This window comes from Crinia signifera, chromosome 9, assembly GCF_055691185.1.
Source record: "Crinia signifera chromosome 9, ASM5569118v1, whole genome shotgun sequence".
NCBI lineage: Eukaryota > Metazoa > Chordata > Amphibia > Anura > Myobatrachidae > Crinia > Crinia signifera.
The window spans coordinates 33,757,533-33,776,187 of NC_139225.1; the positions used below are offsets into that span (position 1 = coordinate 33,757,533).

Here is an 18,655-nt window from a genome sequence, read left to right on the forward strand (position 1 = left end):
ACCTTTTGGACTGTTGACCTTCCCATTGTTGATCTAAAGCTTGTGTCAACATATCAACCATCTCAACCTTAACCATATCGACTTATTTCAGGTGTCGACCTAAGCCCTGGCAACCTTCAGTGGTCAACCTAATGCATGTAGACCTTAATAGGGTCAATCTAATGACCACATCCCCATGGTCAAAGGTCGACACAATCAAAGGGCCGACATGGAAAAAGGTCAGCATGTGTCATGATTTTTAAAAAAAGAAAAAAAAAACGACTTGTTGGGGGGGGTGGGGTGGTGTTTTAAAGAAAAAATACAATGTCGACATTCAACCTATGTCGACATTGACACCGGAAACAAATTAACTCATGTCGACCATTTCCATGTCAACCTTTTGCCTGTTGACCAATAGTGGTCAACCTATTGACCAAATGAGCCAAACCCATTTTGGTTTCATTACTTTTAGGTAGACTCCACTAATGTGAATTAGAAACATCATTATATTGGGTTGTGCAACTTACTGGGATAAGTCTTTCAAGGGGTCTTCTGCATGACATTGTTATGACCACAGCGGGACAGATAGATTGTATCTAACTAACCATACTTTGTGACAATGGAAACACTTTGTGGATTACGCACTTGTGATGCAGTAGGTCCAGTTTTTCATTTTTGCAAATGACCTTTATAGTCTGTAGGGACTGTGTGTGTCCCAGCCACTGTGAGGAAATCAGGACCTAGAGAGTGGCCTTATAGCCAAGGATAAACGCTGCACTCTTCTTTACCAATAGGAGGCGACAGAGAAGAGGATTTGCAGCGCTATAGAGAAGCAGGGCAGCTGAGCGATGCTATAGGCTACGGAGCGTGTTGGAGCTTTCAGGGGTAGTACATAGGCCGCTGTATGAATCAAACGTCCCAGGAAAAAGATGAGGAAATGAAGTCTGGCGATGCTGGGGTTCGGGTCCAGTAAGGAATAGATGGCTCCAAGGAATAGGAACGGGAAGATAGTCTCCATATCATTGCGATGAGCCCTAGGGAAATGAAGAAAGAAAAATATATTAGGTTGGTCACTATTTCTGCAAGTGTAATGTACCCCATACATCAGCAATTGTATCAGCAAGTTGGTAAAACAAAATAAGGTACTTGTGTTTTATCAGGGCGCCCATCACATCGCATCGCATACCACTAATTAAGGGATGCGATGGGACCCGATTTCTGGGCCCACAGACCCGCACTGTACGATAAAATATTGCATCGCATGCCATTAGAAATGGCATGCGATATTAAATTTTAAAAGCACCCTGATGGGTGATTACTATGTTAAATGCACCCCCCAACGAGCCCCGCGTGGGGACGCGGATTACATGTGAAGTAATCAGTGTCCCCTCAAGGGGCATGCTGCGCTCGCCACACTATCTAAAATCAACTCCACGCCGACGTGGATCGTGGGGATATGAAAAGGTCGGAGGACGTGTACCGCCGCCCCTTGCGGGCTCGCTGCTGGTTGCCGTTGATAGTGGGGGTGGCGTTAACAATGGGTGTGCATTTAACATAGTAATCACCCATTAGGGTGCCTGTACAATTAAAAATTGGGTCCAATCGGATCGCATTGCATGCAATCGGATCGCATGTGATGCAACCAAATCTTGGGCGCCCTGATAATACACAAGTACCGAAAATAAAAGTACAAATGTCATAATAATAATAAAAAAAATCTATACTTCAATGTGTATCCTGTAATTATCACATGAGAGTAAAGTTATGGTGATAATGTCACCCTCAGTCATAGTTTCCCCTGGCACCAATCACATGAGGGGGAGATCCAGTCAATGGTACAAGCGTTGAGCATCTTGGCCATTCATAGCATTCAATACTTCACGATGAAGAAAGGATATATGAATACAAAATGTGACTGAACAAAGGTCCTTTAGGTGATGGGCTTGTTTTACACTTTAGTTGGGGTAGGTGTTAATTAGATTTGTTTTTTTGTGAGTAATCATGGTTACTTCGCCTCCAAAGTCCTGCCGGAGAGTCCTGTTTGAAGTACTTCTCTCCTGCTGCAGTGGCAAACGCAGGATTTTTTAAGGAGGTTTTCCAAATGTAATCCAAAATCTCCCACTCTGCAGCGCATTGGAGTAAGTACGGGAGTCTGGGGGAGTGGTAACAGTCCTGAAAATTGGTCTTTTTTATACATTGGATACTGTATGGAATACCATATTAATATTTAACAGTACAGATGTCTATAGTATAGGCTGTTTCAATCATTTAAATAAGATAAGTGGTCAGGAAAAAGGTTAAACATATAATAAATAAATAAAATATAAATACACAAACATAATAGAACCAGTACTGCACTTTCTAAGCTTACAATATCCCACTTCATAGTAAGGCTCCTGTCTCTTCCTCCTGGCTGCTGCTCTCTGGTCCATTGTGATTTTTGAGGGCTCAGATCAAAACATACAGTTAATGTGGTAGAAGAAGCTGGTACACTGGGCATGTGCAGCAGCTCTGCTGTGTCCCTTACACTGCATGATGGGGTGGCAGTTCTATTGATCATATTATATACTAGTGCTATGGTTGTCATAACTTAAGGCACTTGCCAAAAGGAGGGGGGTTTCCGGGTTTTGGGCGGGATGGTGGGACTTTGAAAGATTAACTTCCCAAGAGGCCTTGTGCCTCTGGGAACAGCAATATATACCCTAACTCACAGGGTACAGCCCCTGACCAATTCTGCCCAAGTGACAAGCTTGTCACCTAACCTTCTAGAAAAACCTGGGATTCTTAACTCCTTTAGTGCCGATTTGGCCCGTGCTTGTTTTAAAACACCAGGAGCATTCAAGAATCATAACATTGATTGGCAGCAGGTTCTGAAGAGGATCGTCAGCAGCTGAGTCTTTTTATCCTGTCTAGTCTTCCATCTAGCCTTGAGCTCAACATCTGAGCCAGGAAACATCTGAGGGATGGGAAGGACGTCTTTTAAATAGACCATTCTCCCTACATAGTAATTAACTGCAGATTTCATACAATATGAATCCCTTCTCCACTTTCTCTGACGAACACTCATACCGACAAGGGAGACATTATATAAACACAATTGTACAAACATTAGCTGGGGAGTTCCTTTTTCACCAGCCACAAAGCACATGCTATGTATACACAAATCTCATCTGTGTATATACAGAATATTGTAAGGAACAAGCATATCCAAGGTCAAAATCTCCAAGTGTACAGCATTCACTGACTGTACAAGACTGAGGACAGGGGTCAAATATGAGCTTCTAACAGCTAAATATGGCCTCATTTGAAATGGTCAATGAGGAAAACCAGATAAATAGGAATGTGAGATATATATCAGCCCCATGGTCTACCAATGTTATTTGCATTCGCCGGAAGGTGAATACTGCACCGTAGCATCAACATGATCATTACTAGATTACCAGGAGATCTGGGCAGCAGCATTTGCATTCATTGTGTATATAAAGCTGCATCAAAGTTTCTTAGGAGTTTTAAGTCCGTTTGAATGAACTCTGCAAGTGTGCCGCTCATCCTAAAAATGTTGGGGTTGTAATGTCCCATGTCTGTATACAGTGTAATAGATGTGTTATGTGTAGTGGTCAGGTCATGTTGGGGCGATTGTCCTATGTCTGTGTAGGGTATAATAGATGTATTATGGCCAGCGGTCAGGACATGTTGGGGTGTAGTGTCCTGTGTCTGTATAGGGTGTAATAAATGTATTATGACCAGTGGTCAGGACATGTTGTGGTGTGGTGTCCTATGTCTGTATAGGGTGTAATAGATGTATTATGGCCAGCAGTCAGGACATGTTGGGGTGTAGTGTCCTATGTCTGTATAGGGTGTAATAGATGTATTATGACCAGCGGTCAGGACATGTTGGGGTGTAGTGTCCTATGTCTGTATAGGGTGTAATAGATGTATTGTGATCAGGTCATGTTGGGGTGTAGTGCCCTATGTCTGTATAGGGTGTAATAGGTGTATTATGGCCGGTGGTCAGGACATGTTGGGGTGTAGTGTCCTATGTCTGTATAGGGTGTAATAGATGTATTATGGCCAGTGGTCAGGACATGTTGGTAGTGTAGTGTCCTATGTCTGTCTAGGGTGTAATAGATGTATTATGGCCTGTGGTTAGGACATGTTGGGGTGTAGTGTCCTATGTCTGTATAGGGTGTAATAGATGTATTATGGCCAGTGGTCAGGACATGTTGGTAGTGTAGTGTCCTATGTCTGTCTAGGGTGTAATAGATGTATTATGGCCAGTGGTCAGGACATGTTAGGGTGTAGTGTCCTATGTCTGTATATGGTGTAATAGATGTATTATGGCCAGTGATCAGGTCATGTTGGGGTGTAGTGTCCTATGTCTGTATAGGGTGTAATAGATGTATTATGGCCAGTGGTCAGGACATGTTGGGGGTGTAGTGTCGTATGTCTCTATAGGGTGTAATAGATGTATTATGGCCTGTGGTTAGGACATGTTGGGGTGTAGTGTCCTATGTCTGTATAGGGTGTAATAGATGTATTATGGCCAGTGGTCAGGACATGTTGGTAGTGTAGTGTCCTATGTCTGTCTAGGTTGTAATCGATGTATTATGGCCTGTGGTTAGGACATGTTGGGGTGTAGTGTCCTATGTCTGTATAGGGTGTAATAGATGTATTACGACCAGCGGTCAGGACATGTTGGTGGTGTAGTGTCCTATGTCTGTAGATCATCTCAAATTTCGAGCCCTGAAATTTACCCCCTCATTAAGCAACAAAACCTTTTCACAATCATGTGCTCTTGGAGTGGGGGAGGGGAGTGCATTTGCCTGTCAGCATTGTAGCTACATTTTAATATTCTTTATATTTCCATATTGTTTTACATAATACATACACTGACCACAGTGGTGCTAACAGTTTCTACCATAGACACAGACATACACAAACATACCAGCCAACTAACCACAAAGCCAATGTAGTCAATGGATCATTAACCTACCTGGCTGGGATGCAAACAGTGCAGCAGATGAAACCCACATGCACATGTAGAAAACATACAAACTCAATGCAGACTGTCCTCTTGTTGGACCATGAAGGATAACCATTATGTCACCAAATAATCAAGAGAAGAAGATAGGTGGGATTCCTATTGCGCTAAATAGCAGCAGATATCGATGAGGGCTTGGAGGAAACACAACACCTCCAATCAAAAGACGTACAAGCAATATGGGTGCCCTCCACCAAACAATTGCGCTATGTCAACACGTAATACTTCCCTGTATATGGGTCCTTAAGACCGTTGGGATCAATGGGCGATGTTTAGTTGTTGGATATGAAAAGACAAAGAAACAACAGAGGCCTCTGTCCTCGTGTGATACTGTTATGTGAAAACAATCTATGTTCTATCACAAAAAATCCTATGGATGTTAGGGTCGGGGAATCCCCCTTTCTAAAAACTCACACTTTAGAAAAATTAAATCAGCTTGTCACAAACATTGATTTCTCTTGTCCTGCACAGATAATCGATAGAGGTCGAGGGGTTCCCCCTTTCCAATTACTCACTTTAACGAGGCTTGGATTATGCGTGTCATAGGGTCTTTTCTCCTCCAAAAGAATGGAGCCAGCAATCCACCAGGAAGTAAAACATGGATCCTTTATTTAAATCAATAAAAAAGCTAAAAACATGAACAGGGTGGTACATCTATAGTTAGCCGACGCTTCAGAGGTCCAGATGTTATAATCACTGGGGCCCCGTGGTTGGTACCTCTGATAGCCGTCAGGTTCCTTAAGATAAACACCACTGTTCCTATGAAAGTCACCACCAACGCGTTTCAACCTCCAATGTGAGGTCTTTTTCAAGGTAATAGTGACTTTCAAGGACCAGGTTTAAATACCCTTCTAATTAACATATTCCCCTCACCTGTGGGTCAGGGGGCAATCTGTATAATATAAAATTCCGCCTTGTGGTTACTTAATGGGTTTATAGTATATACATGTTCCAGGGTAAGGAGTATCGTTATCACTCCTCCCCTGATCTTATGGCATTCCCCGGATGTGACGCGCCTTGGAGTGCTGTCCGTCACCGGAAGTGTTCCGCCGCGATCATCCCGTGTTTGAGTTTGTATAGGCAGTTCCTGCCTCCGTCCCTGGGAGTTCCGCAATCGGATGTCCGCGTGCAGCTTTCCGATTCTTCCCCTCCCGGATGTGGTATGAAGTTTTGTCCGGCGGCCATCTTAGTACACCTTCCATCATCTGTCATAATAACGCCATCTTGCTCCTCTCATACAGCGCATCTTTCTTATCTTTAAAGTTGTCTTGTTAAATTCCGCCATCTTGCTCCTCCCACGGACCTTTTCTCTATGTAATTTTCTGAAAATACAGAAAAACTATATAGCAGAAATAAATATAAATATTTATTTCTGTATCTTCTAGAAAATACCCTCTTTGGTACTTCCCATCTTTTTGCACTTTGCACTTTCTTACGAGAAGCTGATCTAAAGATATATGCTGCTATATAGTTTTTCTGTATTTTCAGAAAATTACATAGAGAAAAGGTCCGTGGGAGGAGCAAGATGGCGGAATTTAACAAGACAACTTTAAAGATAAGAAAGACGCGCTGTATGAGAGGAGCAAGATGGCGTTATTATGACAGATGATGGAAGGTGTACTAAGATGGCCGCCGGACAAAACTTCATACCACATCCGGGAGGGGAAGAATCGGAAAGCTGCACGCGGACATCCGATTGCGGAACTCCCAGGGACGGAGGCAGTAACTGCCTATACAAACTAACACACGGGACGATCGCGGCGGAACACTTCCGGTGACGGACAGCACACCAAGGCGCGTCACATCCGGGGAATGCCATAAGATCAGGGGAGGAGTGATAACGATACTCCTTACCCTGGAACATGTATATACTATAAACCCATTAAGTAACCACAAGGCGGAATTTTATATTATACAGATTGCCCCCTGACCCACAGGTGAGGGGAATATGTTAATTAGAAGGGTATTTAAACCTGGTCCTGGAAAGTCACTATTACCTTGAAAAAGACCTCACATTGGAGGTTGAAACGCGTTGGTGGTGACTTTCATAGGAACAGTGGTGTTTATCTTAAGGAACCTGACGGCTATCAGAGGTACCAACCACGGGGCCCCAGTGATTATAACATCTGGACCTCTGAAGCGTCGGCTAACTATAGATGTACCACCCTGTTCATGTTTTTAGCTTTTTTATTGATTTAAATAAAGGATCCATTTTTTTACTTCCTGGTGGATTGCTGGCTCCATTCTTTCGGAGGAGAAAAGACCCTATGACACGCATAATCCAAGCCTCGTTAAAGTGAGTAATTGGAAAGGGGGAACCCCCCGACCTCTATCGATTATCTGTGCTGAACAAGAGAAATCAATGTTTGTGACAAGCTGATTTAATTTTTCTAAAGTGTGAGTTTTTAGAAAGGGGGATTCCCTGACCCTAACATCCATAGGATTTTTTGTGATAGAACATAGATTGTTTTCACATAACAGTATCACACGAGGACAGAGGCCTCTGTTGTTTCTTTGTCTTTTCATATCCAACAACTAAACATCGCCCATTGATCCCAACAGTCTTAAGGACCCATATACAGGGAAGTATTACGTGTTGACATAGCGCAATTGTTTGGTGGAGGGCACCCATATTGCTTGTCACCAAATAATGTTTATTACTCATGACACTATGAAAGCTAAATTCGACCGGCTATATTATTCTTGGATAGAATGTAAAAATATTAAGTTAAATATTAAGTTTAATGTCAAGGTTGACTGTTTACCAACACGATAAATCAGAATCTTAATGGCAGCTACCACCCACGGAGACCATTTGAAAGGTATAATCTGGCAAACACCAATTGTTGCCAGAGATTGTTTTGTCCTTTAAAAATTAGAATGGAGAAAGACCACATTGCATCACAAACAGACAGACTCTTACTTCCAATACTAGCATGCATTATAGACAAAATATAATTGCTATTGGTTGCTGTGGTTTAGCACAAATTCAATATAAATGTTGGCGGCCTCCTATTAAACGATATAGCTATCATGGGTACAGGGAGTGACAATATATTGCTGGACCAGTGGTGGATTCAGGGGGGAGCCACCAACTGCCGGTGAGTCCATTTAGAATATTGAACTGTGCTGCGGCCCCTCCTCTAAAGCTGCCACTGTGCTGGACCATCAGCCAGTGTGTACCATCGATATGTCTGGATAGGTGTATTTCAGCTTCGGCTGTGCAGATATAAAAGGTAAAGATAGATCAACACATTGTGCTGTGTGTATGGGTGATCTGCTGGCCCACCTACAACAGCACCAGGAGCCGGTGGTGCCACCTACACCAGCAGCCGGTGGTGATTGACAGCTCAATGGGTGGGCACATGTAAATGTGCCCACCCAGTTGTGACATCAGTCCCAAAGGATTGGGAAGCGTGTATGGACAAAACGCACCCCAATCCATCTTTACATTATGTGATATATGTGATAGTGCATGGGGTCTTCCAACCTGTGGCCACTTCTGGTCTCCATTGTCCACCGACCAGGTTACAGGCTTGGGTGGAGTGGTCGCTAGCACTGAAAGGGGTCGGGGGAGAGATTTACGGCTGGGATGCTGGAACTGCCAGGAAGGAGGTGGGGGGAGGATATTTGTGTTCCTAGTAAGCCCTCCCCATTTCATAACTTCCGGAATGCGCACTGCCGCCCTGTTGATCTCACTGTTCAGGACCGCTGCACTGACACGCCTCTGAGCTGTGTCTAGCAGCAGCTGTCAGCTCTTCCCAATGCACCCCCCACCCCTTTCACTGACACCCCAACTATGCTCCCCTTCCATGTGCAGGCAATTGGGCCATTGCAGATCTGGTGAGACAGGAAGGCTAGGTTTGCCTTTCCCACCTTGGCAAACCCAGACTTCTTGCTGGTCTGAAATTATTAAAGGAGACACCAGTGAGGAACCTTCTGGTGGCCATCTTTACTTCAGCTCTGTGGCGTATGTATAGTTATATGGCTCTCTCCACGCAGCAACAGCTCTTCACCCTACGGACCAGTTTTGTTTGTAGGGTTGTAATAGTCCACTGCAGGCTGCCTGACCCTTCCACAACTCTGTGAGTGAGACTGGCTGATCGAGTCTGGAGCGGATGTCACAAACCCTCCATTAAAACCCTGTGCATGCCTGTGTTTTTTTCTAACACTCCCAGAAAAATGTCCAGTTTTCATCCCCAAACGCTGGCTTAAAGTCAGCCAACCACCGGATGCTTCACGTTTAGGATCCATAATCTATTTTGGTTGCTTATTCTCCTCATGCATGCACAATGCGTACGGTATGCACAGTCAGAGTCGCCGACAGACCCCTGGGAAAATAGAGGGGGCGTGGCCACCGATGGGGTGGGGCATCTTGGAGAGCATGGCCACGGCCCTGTGAAAAGAATAAAATGAAAAAGACGGAAAGATAGATGACAGGCTTCTGCTGCAGTTGTTTCTCTGCTAAGCTCAGCACACTGCACTGAGCAGCATGTACTAAGCTGGGGAGACCGGCTGTGCTGCTGCGGCAGCCTGTCATCGCTCTCCCCACACCCGGCTCCCTGCAGCAGAACCTGGGCCCCTCCAGCAGACCCGGGTAAAAATAACTGCCCCCCCCCCCAACGGAACTGTGCACAGTCATTCCATAATAACCCAATCCGTGAATTCGCTGAGCGGTAATCAGGTGAATCATTCCCAACATCTCAATACCAGTGTTAATATAATGGAAATAAGGCAACTGGGCGGGGTGTTATTCTATACATCTAGTGACCGTAAACTGTATGCCTGTAACACGCTGTCCAGAAACGGAAGGCTCCAAATGATGTTTATGACTAACATTCCACAGGCGGAATTCCTTACAGCTGGCCAGAGGAAAAAAACTAAACCATTTTTAAAGGGACTGATTTTCAAGTTTGTGAATTGAGGCCCTGACATATCACACACTGCACTTCAGCATGGGGGATATAAAGACAGTGCCATCTTACAAACAATAACTAGGATCATTACAATTGTGCATCAAAAAAAGAAAAAGAAAACAAACAGAAAGATACAACAGCCGTAATCACAAAGTTCCCCATATAGCAAAGCAGCTTAGCATAACAAAAGGTTAATTCCCACGTTGTTCTACTAACCAAACCATTACATGGTATTATTATTATTATACTTTATTTATAAAAGGTGCCAAAAGTGGCTGGCAGCGCCGTACATATTGCGCACATTATTACAATACAGGGGACATAGAACTTGACCTTACAGTAACTGAAACATTAAAATAGAGCACAGGTAACACTTAGCAGCACAATTCTCAGTACACAATACAGCGGAGATGCAGGGAAGTAGAGGAGTTGTCCGCGTACTACCAGGGGCGGGCTGTCGTTGGTAGAGATGAACGATTACGAGTGAGAAGAGATGCAGGTATAGACAGTTGCTGAGGAGGAGACAGCTGTTGTTGAATTGTGAGAAAAGAGGGCTGTGAGTACAGGAGATAAGAGGGCGCTGCTGGTTCACAGTGTGGTTGCTGCTCTTCCAATGGAGCATTACGGCACACCCGCTGTTGCTGCGGTTAATTAGCTCTGTCCCAGGAGTCCCGCTAACGATAAGAGGGTATGGTATGAGCTGCCGATAGTCAGGGTTCAGACTGTACTTTCACCGACATCAGAATCACGACTGTCAGAAGCCTGACAGGGTGGAGGGCGAGTGCATGCAAGCCCCTTGGGACCGGAGGGGCTTGTACCGAACTGAGACCGGAGAGGCCTGCTTCAGCGCCAGTTACATGATTCTGACCAAAATACTTAAAAGGAATAGAGGGCTGCGCTAATGATTAAAATAATCTCTCCTGTGCCATGAGTGAGTACATATGATCAGAAACAATGGAGACTGTTGTAATTTAAAAGCAATAATCTGCAATTTATTTTTATATCTAAATATAAAATAGAAACATTATAAAAAATTACATATGTACAGGCGGCCACCTATAACAATCGATGCACTAGTACATCGTATCAATATGTATACATATATATTAAATGAATAGCAAAATGAAGAGTGACAATAATAATAAAAATACAATATAGTACTTTGAATAATAAGAGAGCCACGAGACTTCCAACAAGTAAATGTATTAACTCCACACTGCATATTCCTGGTAATTGGAATTAACGACTTTTGCCCACTATGTTGTCAAAATGTCAAATAGCCACAATTGGTGTTTTTTTTTTTTTTTAAGGAATTGATCCCTCACCATAGGATAGTCAATTCTTGGGTAAATGTATAATTGCGTGCATTTAGCACATGAATCTCACCCGTGATGATCCGATGGTGGCGATGGAATGGAGTGTCCTGCTGGGAGGGGATCAGCGTGTCGGTCCGTGCGATGGAAGCAACTGATGGGTCTCTCACTCCCGCTGCTGCTGGCTGGGGACAGACGCTGACGGCGGTGTGCCTCTCACGCTTGCCGTATCTCCTCCTCCCGGTGTTCTCCTGATCTGTGCAGCTTAAGCTGTGGCTGTGTTAGCAAGGATGGAATTGCCGTGTTGTAATTGACACAATGTGGATAAATTGTATCCAAGGGGATGGCTGCTGTCTCGGGCTGTGTAAGGCTTCAAATGGATGGCTGGGTCCAAAACTTTGTAACGCGTTTCGCCCTACTGGGGGGCTTTTTCAAAATTCTGTTTCTGTGTACTCTCACGGTCAGATTCTCAGCAATCTGGCTGGTGAGTTTATACAGTTTTTTTTGTACTGACACTAGTACAATATTCGAGAACTGCAGCTGAATAAATATACATTTATATACATAAAAGTATTTTTCTATATATTATATATTTTTTATCTTGTGGTCAATTAGCGCCCAATCTACCTCTGTTCTTTTAGGGGTTATTTAGTTATTCTGACCAAAATGGCCACTTCCAAAGCCCTGTTGCCAGAGGAGTCCAGGAACTCTGACCCCCATGCCCCGAACCTCTGCCGGACCCCCCGACACAACTTCACTAAGACACAATACAGCCGGACCGCTGGATGGTGCAGAAAGGTAAGTGCGGGGTATCCGTCAGGGTAGAGACTAGATCCCATGCAGTATTGGTTACAGGATGTGACGTTCAGTGAGGGCGGAAGTTGTTAGATGCCCTCACAACGTTTTTTAATTTATGTGTAAATCATGTAGGTGTCAGTTATTTTGTCCTATTTTTGCACCATTGTACCCTCGCGGGCTCGCTACGCTCGCACGCTTCGGGCACGGTGGCTCGCTTCGCTCGCCACAGATTTACAGTATATTCCCCCTCCAGGTATACGTGGACCCAGGGCATGATGGGAAAATTACCAAAACTGCATGGGATCTAGACACTACCTATCCGTCAGAGAGTGCAGCGTGACAATTGCATTCTAGAACTAAAAAGTACGGAGATCAACTAGGGACATTTCTAATGACAAGCAGTTACAGTTTACACACTTTTATAACGTAGTTCTGTCTGTAGAAATTAGGGGCCTTTCACAACCATGGAGATCAGGACTTCTGATTTCTATAGTGAATATAGAGGTTTAGAAGTAGAGTATATACATTAGCCAGTGTGTTTGGAAGGCAGCAATAGGAAATTCTGTAATAATACTATGTGAATGGGCCATTAATAACCATGTGAATAATAGCAGCTCCAGCACAGATAACACACAGAGAGGAAACTATAGTTGGTCAGGGCCGTAACTAGGGGGGGGCTGGGGGGTCACGCGCACCGGGCGCTGGAGGTGAGGGGCGCTGTGAGGTCCGGTGACAGGTATGTGGACGCTGACTCCGTCCATCTCCTACTAGCGCGGCTACAGGAAGCGCTGATGACTTCGAAAAGACTTGCCGGACGCTGATTGGCTGAATTCAGCCAATCAGCGTCCGGCAAGTCTTTTTGAAGTCATCAGCGCTTCCCGCCGCAGCGCTAGTAGGAGACGGACGAAGTCAAAGTAATATCCGGCTGCGGCTTCAACGGTGAGAGGACTGTGCGGGGAGGGGGTCTCCAGCGCCAGGGACAAGGCGTCATTTGGTCGGTCCCCCCTGTCAGCTGCTAACTAAGCAGCGGGGAATAAACGCTGTGCGCATGCGCACAGCGTCTATTCCCGCAGCCAGGGGGCTGGGGGCATGGCTAGAGGCTCACAGAGCCTCTGGGTCATGCCCCCATAGCGGCAAAATGGGGGGCGTGGCCTCGCGGGAGAGCAGCGATTATAGGCCACGCCCCCAAATTAGGCCACGCGCCCCCCCCCCCCCCCCCCCCAAAAAAAAAAAAATCGGCGCGCAGCAGCATCACTAGGGGGGGGGGGGGCACCAAAAGACTGCCTTGCCCCGGGCGCCGGAAACCCTAGTTTCGGCCCTGAGTTGGCACATATGTGGTTCAGCACCTTACTAACCACAGAGTCGGATACTAGATGCTAAATAAGAGAACTTAATGTCAGTATTGCTCATATTGCCAAATTACTGTAGGTTTGGCAACATATGGTTAAGTAAAGAAAGCGGTAACTGCAATACATTATCAAAGAAGCCCTTTTCCAATCAGATATGGGTTCTCTAAACTGGGTAGTAACAAACTGACAGAGGTAGAAGGGCCCTGCTCGCAAGCTTACAGTCTATAGGGATAATAGGAGGGATACATCAGGATAGGATTTCATAGCATGGCAGTCCCCCCAGATTTGGCCTGATGGGATGCAATTATATATGAATGCTACAGTAGGTTATGTGGTTTTTCTGGAATATGATATACTGTATATGCAGTTTCACGTCCTTCGTGGAATAAACTTGATTTATTTCCCAGCCCACTCATCTACTCAATAATTAAAGCAGGGTTGGGGGTAAATGACTAATTTCCTGATCCTGGTCCTGATCTATACCTTCCTATACCTTCCTCTGGAAGCTGCAGGAGGCTTCAGGTTTCCTGGAACAGAAGGTGGCTCAACCACAGCCTGCCCATTTATCCCCACCTCCTGATGTGACCTGCATGGTCTCCTTTGTGGCTGCTCCTGGAGGGAAGACTTATGTAGGTAAGTATTAAGTAACCCTTTGGCAGATTTATTAAGCCAGAAGAAGTGAAAAAGTGGTCAGTGATAAAGCACCAGCCAACCAGCCCCTAATTGCCATGTTACCGACTGGTTTTAAAAAATGACAGTTAGGAGCTGATTGGCTGCTGCATTATCACATCTCCAAGCTTAATAATAGGTAAGTGTGTAACATTTCCTCAATCAGCTGCTCTGGTGGAGAAAGAGCATGTCTGCCCAGTGGCGTAACAATGGAGGGTGCAGGGGGATGCAGTTGCTATGGGGCCCGGCGGCTGGGGGGCCTGAGACCAAGTTCGCAATCCCCTGTACCCTTTACATTTTTTCAATAATGCCGCAGGCAAATGGCAAGCTGGCAGTGTCCGTAACAGCGCAGCACCGGTACAGCCTCTGTCTCTCCTCCCCCTCCCTCCTGGGGCTTAACATCACGCTCTAGTGACAGACGGTCCGTCACCAGCCCTGGCACGAAATGTAAAAGCGCCTGAATGACCTGTGCAGCTGCAGTGAGAAGACACGGCACGGAGGTTAGGAGACCCGGCGCAGATTCTCACACGTGCTGCGGAGACCCAGCGTGGAGGTGAGGAGTCCCGGCGCGCAGCTTCATGGCACTTATGTGCGGTGTATAGACCCGACAGTGCAGAAGGAAGGAGAAGTAGCGTCATGAGGGAGGGAGGGGCACCTGTATTAAATTTAAAAGGTTCACAGCGGCACCTTAAAGGGAGTCAAGTAAGAAGCACACCGTTCCATCTGTACTGGTAGAGGTCTCCCTCCGTCTAACCTTAGCCCTGTCTCTCCCCAGTAACCTCTCTCTCTTGCTTGCCCTGTCTTTCACTGACACACTCTCCCCATCTCTTGCTGACACTTTCTCCCTGGCTCCCCTTTTTCTCTCTCCCTGATAATATCACTCCTACTCGCCCCCTCCCTTTCTCTCTTGATCCCTCTCCTCTCTTTCCCTCTCTCCCTCTTTAAACTCGCCATTGGGTATCTCCAGGTCCACACTTTACGATTCATAAAGCTCAACCTTAACTTAACCTTAACAACTAACTTATCTAATAAAAAAAAAAACGGACACAAAGTGCTGGCGTTTCAAAATGAATGTCAAATTTATTTTGACAATAAACTATAACTATAAATGGTGGCGGCACCAAAGAACGGTCACTATAGGAAAGTGGGGGTTAAAGATGACTACCCATACACACCATCGCTGGTGATCACTCTCCCTGGTCATCCACCCAGGCTGGTGGTGTGGCCATCCTCCGGGCAGAAGCATGGCCCATTACAATCGATGTCAAGGGAGAGTGCACCCCACTATCTACACACACACATACAGAGATCTTACAAGGATGACCGTTCTTTACCACCGCCGAAGAGAGAAAAAAATAGGGAAGGGTGGGTGGGGCTTCGCAGGACAGAGGAAGCTTCACATCTAGCATGTGACTTTTCTTACCCTATCTACATCCCTCCCCCTGCTCTGATAGGCCTTGTGCCCATCCTAATTACAATATCACATGACACCTTCCAAGTGTAACCTGGAGAATCCATCAGCGGTTTATGCCCTCTCACTGCTTACTCAGCATTCGTGATTCTTTTCCATGAAGCCCCCTCCTTCTTTCCAAGATGTCGCTATGGGGCCCTCATCATTCTAGTAACGTCTCTGTGTCCGCCGTCTTTTTAGTGACGTGCTACCCAACTTTTTTTTGAACATTTACATAATTGTTTTATTTACCATGCTTATATTAGGGATGTTTAATGCTTTTTAATGTCCATTCATTTTTGTAAAGAAAAATTTAAAAAATATAAGGTACTCTTTACTTAGAAGGGCGCCCACGATTTTGATCGTGGGCATCGTTAGTAAAAAATCTCGGGCATCTCGGGCATTGAATGCACTAAAAAATCGGGTGCGATCAACCGACGAGATGCCCGAGATTTCCCATAGGGAACAATGTTAAATGTCTCAATTGACCCAATTTTCCTGTTCAATGCCTCAATTGACCCGATTTTTCCATAGGAAACAATGTTAAATGGGCCACAGAGGCCAAATAGGCACCCTGAAGTGTATAATGGCCACCCGAATTGTTAACGCCACCCCACGATCAACGTCAACCCGATGCGTGGCGAGCGCAGCGAGCCCGCGAGGGGCGGCGGTACACGTCCTACGACCTTTTCATACCCCCACTATCCACGTCGGCGTGGAGTTGAGAATAGAAAGTGTGGCGAGCGCAGCGAGCCATCGAGCCCGAAGCGTGGCGAGCGCAGCGAGCCCCGCGAGGGTACGCGGACAGCTGTGAAGCCCGCGAGGGGGCGCGGATACCTGTGAAGGGGTATGAAAAGGTCGTAGGACGCGTACCGCCGCCCCTCACGGGCTCGCTGCGCTCGCCACGCTTCGGGTTGACGTTGATCGTGGGGTGGCGTTAACAATTCGGGTGGCCATTATTCACTTCAGGGTGCCTATTTGGCCTCTGTGGCCCATTTAACATTGTTTCCTATGGAAAAATTGGGTCAATTGAGACATTTAACATTGTTCCCTATGGGAAATCTCGGGCATCTCGTCTGTCGCATCGCACCTGATTTTTTAGTGCATTCAATGCCCGAGATGGCCGCCCTTCTAAGTAAAGAGTACCAAATATAATTATGTTGTACTAACATGTAAATAAATAATCTATAAAAAATATGTAAAAAAAAAAAAAAAACAATCATTTTTTCATTTCTTAAATTAGAGTTAAACATCTTTCTGCCAAAATATTAGCTAGATGGTGTACAGTATATTTTGGATAGTTTTAGAATGTTTACTACGGGAAGAGCTGAAGTTAAACATGGATTACGGTCACTTAATTGTCACTTCCTGAAGGTCTCTGGCAAAGTTCCCGGAGAGAGAAAATCAGCTTCGGGGATGGATAGGAAATTCTTTCCGCCAAAATGTATAATGAGGGAATAAATTAACTAAGAGCAACATTTTAAACTTTGATAACTGTATTATTAAACCGTGTGATTTATTTCATGTATTTTGTTTGCCTGGACCACAGGTTCTCAAAGTCGGTCCTCAGGACCCCACACGGTGCATGTTTTACAGGTCTCCTTACAGAATCAAGTGAAATAATTAGCTCCACCTGTGGATCTTTTAAAATGTGTCAGTCAGTAATGAGTGCACCTGTTGGTTGACCTGAAAAAACGTGAACTGTGCGGGGTCTTGAGGACCGAGTTCGAGAACCACTGGCCTAGGCAACATATAACAAAGAGTTTTATAAAATGACACCGAAGCCTTAACAACAAGAGAACGTAAATGAATTCAAAAGTAATTACTTCATGTAAAGAGGTGGAGTAATAATGCAGTAATGATTGGTTACCATAACTGCCTCATAGCACTGCTATGGTGTCAATCTTCAACTTGCAATTGACATGAAGATCTGATGGACCATATCTGTTTAACGGCGAAAATTAAATTCTAAGATAAATGATTCAAACAGAACATTCTTTTGTTTCTATCTGTTCCTTACTCGTGTTACATTATTAACTTGGAACTAACAGAACAATACATTGGGGCCCATTTATCAACAAGTGATAAAACTTGGGAATGATAAATGATGCTTCCAGCTGATATTTAGGAGATGATTGGCTGGAGCACCATCAGAACATACTTGGAGCCTACAGAAGAAGAAGGGGCACATATTTCTAACCCTAAAAGACATTTAGGGCCAGATGCACTAAGCTTCAAAAGTGATACAATGGAGAGTGATAAACAGCCAGCCAATCAGCTCCTATCTGAAAATGTCAGGCAGGAGCTGATTGGTTGGTTGTTTATCACTCTACATTTTATCACTTTTGAAGCTTAGTGCATCTAGCCCATGATCTTTTATGCTCAAGAGTCTGTATGTTCCGGTTCTAGTCTATAATATATATATATATATGCACTCCATCGATGCTAACTCTGTACAGTATTTTAATAGGAGTCAGTAAATTGGTCGACTACAGGATATGAATAATATGGAAAATTAGATTCCAAGACATCTTCAAACAAAGGCATAGGAGAAAACAGGAAATTCTGATAATATCTCACAAAAGCAAAAGTTTGGTGAAAGAGAAGGAATGTCTCTACGTAATGCACCAAGAGGTTTCAAAGTAATAAAATATAACCTTTATTCATTGAAGGATAAAATATAGCGAAAATAAACAGACACAAAGACATCAAACATATAACATGTAATAAAAAAGGATATCTCTATCCTTGCAACGTGGGAGCCCCACACTCCCTAAATGTAGCGTGTTCACATTAATAGTGTTTATTAATGAACTGTCACTTGCAAGATATCAGAACATGCAAGGTTATAACGTGATCCTGCTGCTTCAGATTTAGTTATACCACACTTAAATGTGTCTGATTGGCAGCTATGTTGTAACGACTGGGTGGCTCCTAGGTAAGTATGATATTACTTCACTGAGTATTGCTGCGTGCCTGCCTAGATTTGGAAGCTAGGCAACACCGCACATAGTGGAAAAATAAAGAGCTCCCAACTAGTGCCTGGTCAATGCAGACATACACTGTGGGGCAAGACTTGTAGCCAAATAGATATAGGCTGACAAGTCTACACAGGAACGCGGTGCTCAGCACGGGGTCAC

The 18,655-nt window shown here is 44.7% G+C and overlaps 1 protein-coding gene across 3 annotated transcripts in view; it reads right to left on the reverse strand.

The window, feature by feature from the left end:
• Window positions 1–286: 286 nt before the first annotated feature.
• PTGES (prostaglandin E synthase) overlaps window positions 287–18,655 on the reverse strand; it is a 60,366-nt gene continuing 41,997 nt past the window's right edge. For all 3 annotated transcript variants that reach the window (XM_083158765.1, XM_083158767.1, XM_083158766.1), the window contains one exon: window positions 287–1,013. In XM_083158765.1, the coding sequence (XP_083014891.1) occupies window positions 764–1,013 (250 nt within the window). In that variant the 3' untranslated portion in view covers window positions 287–763. The remainder of the gene's footprint in view (window positions 1,014–18,655) is intronic.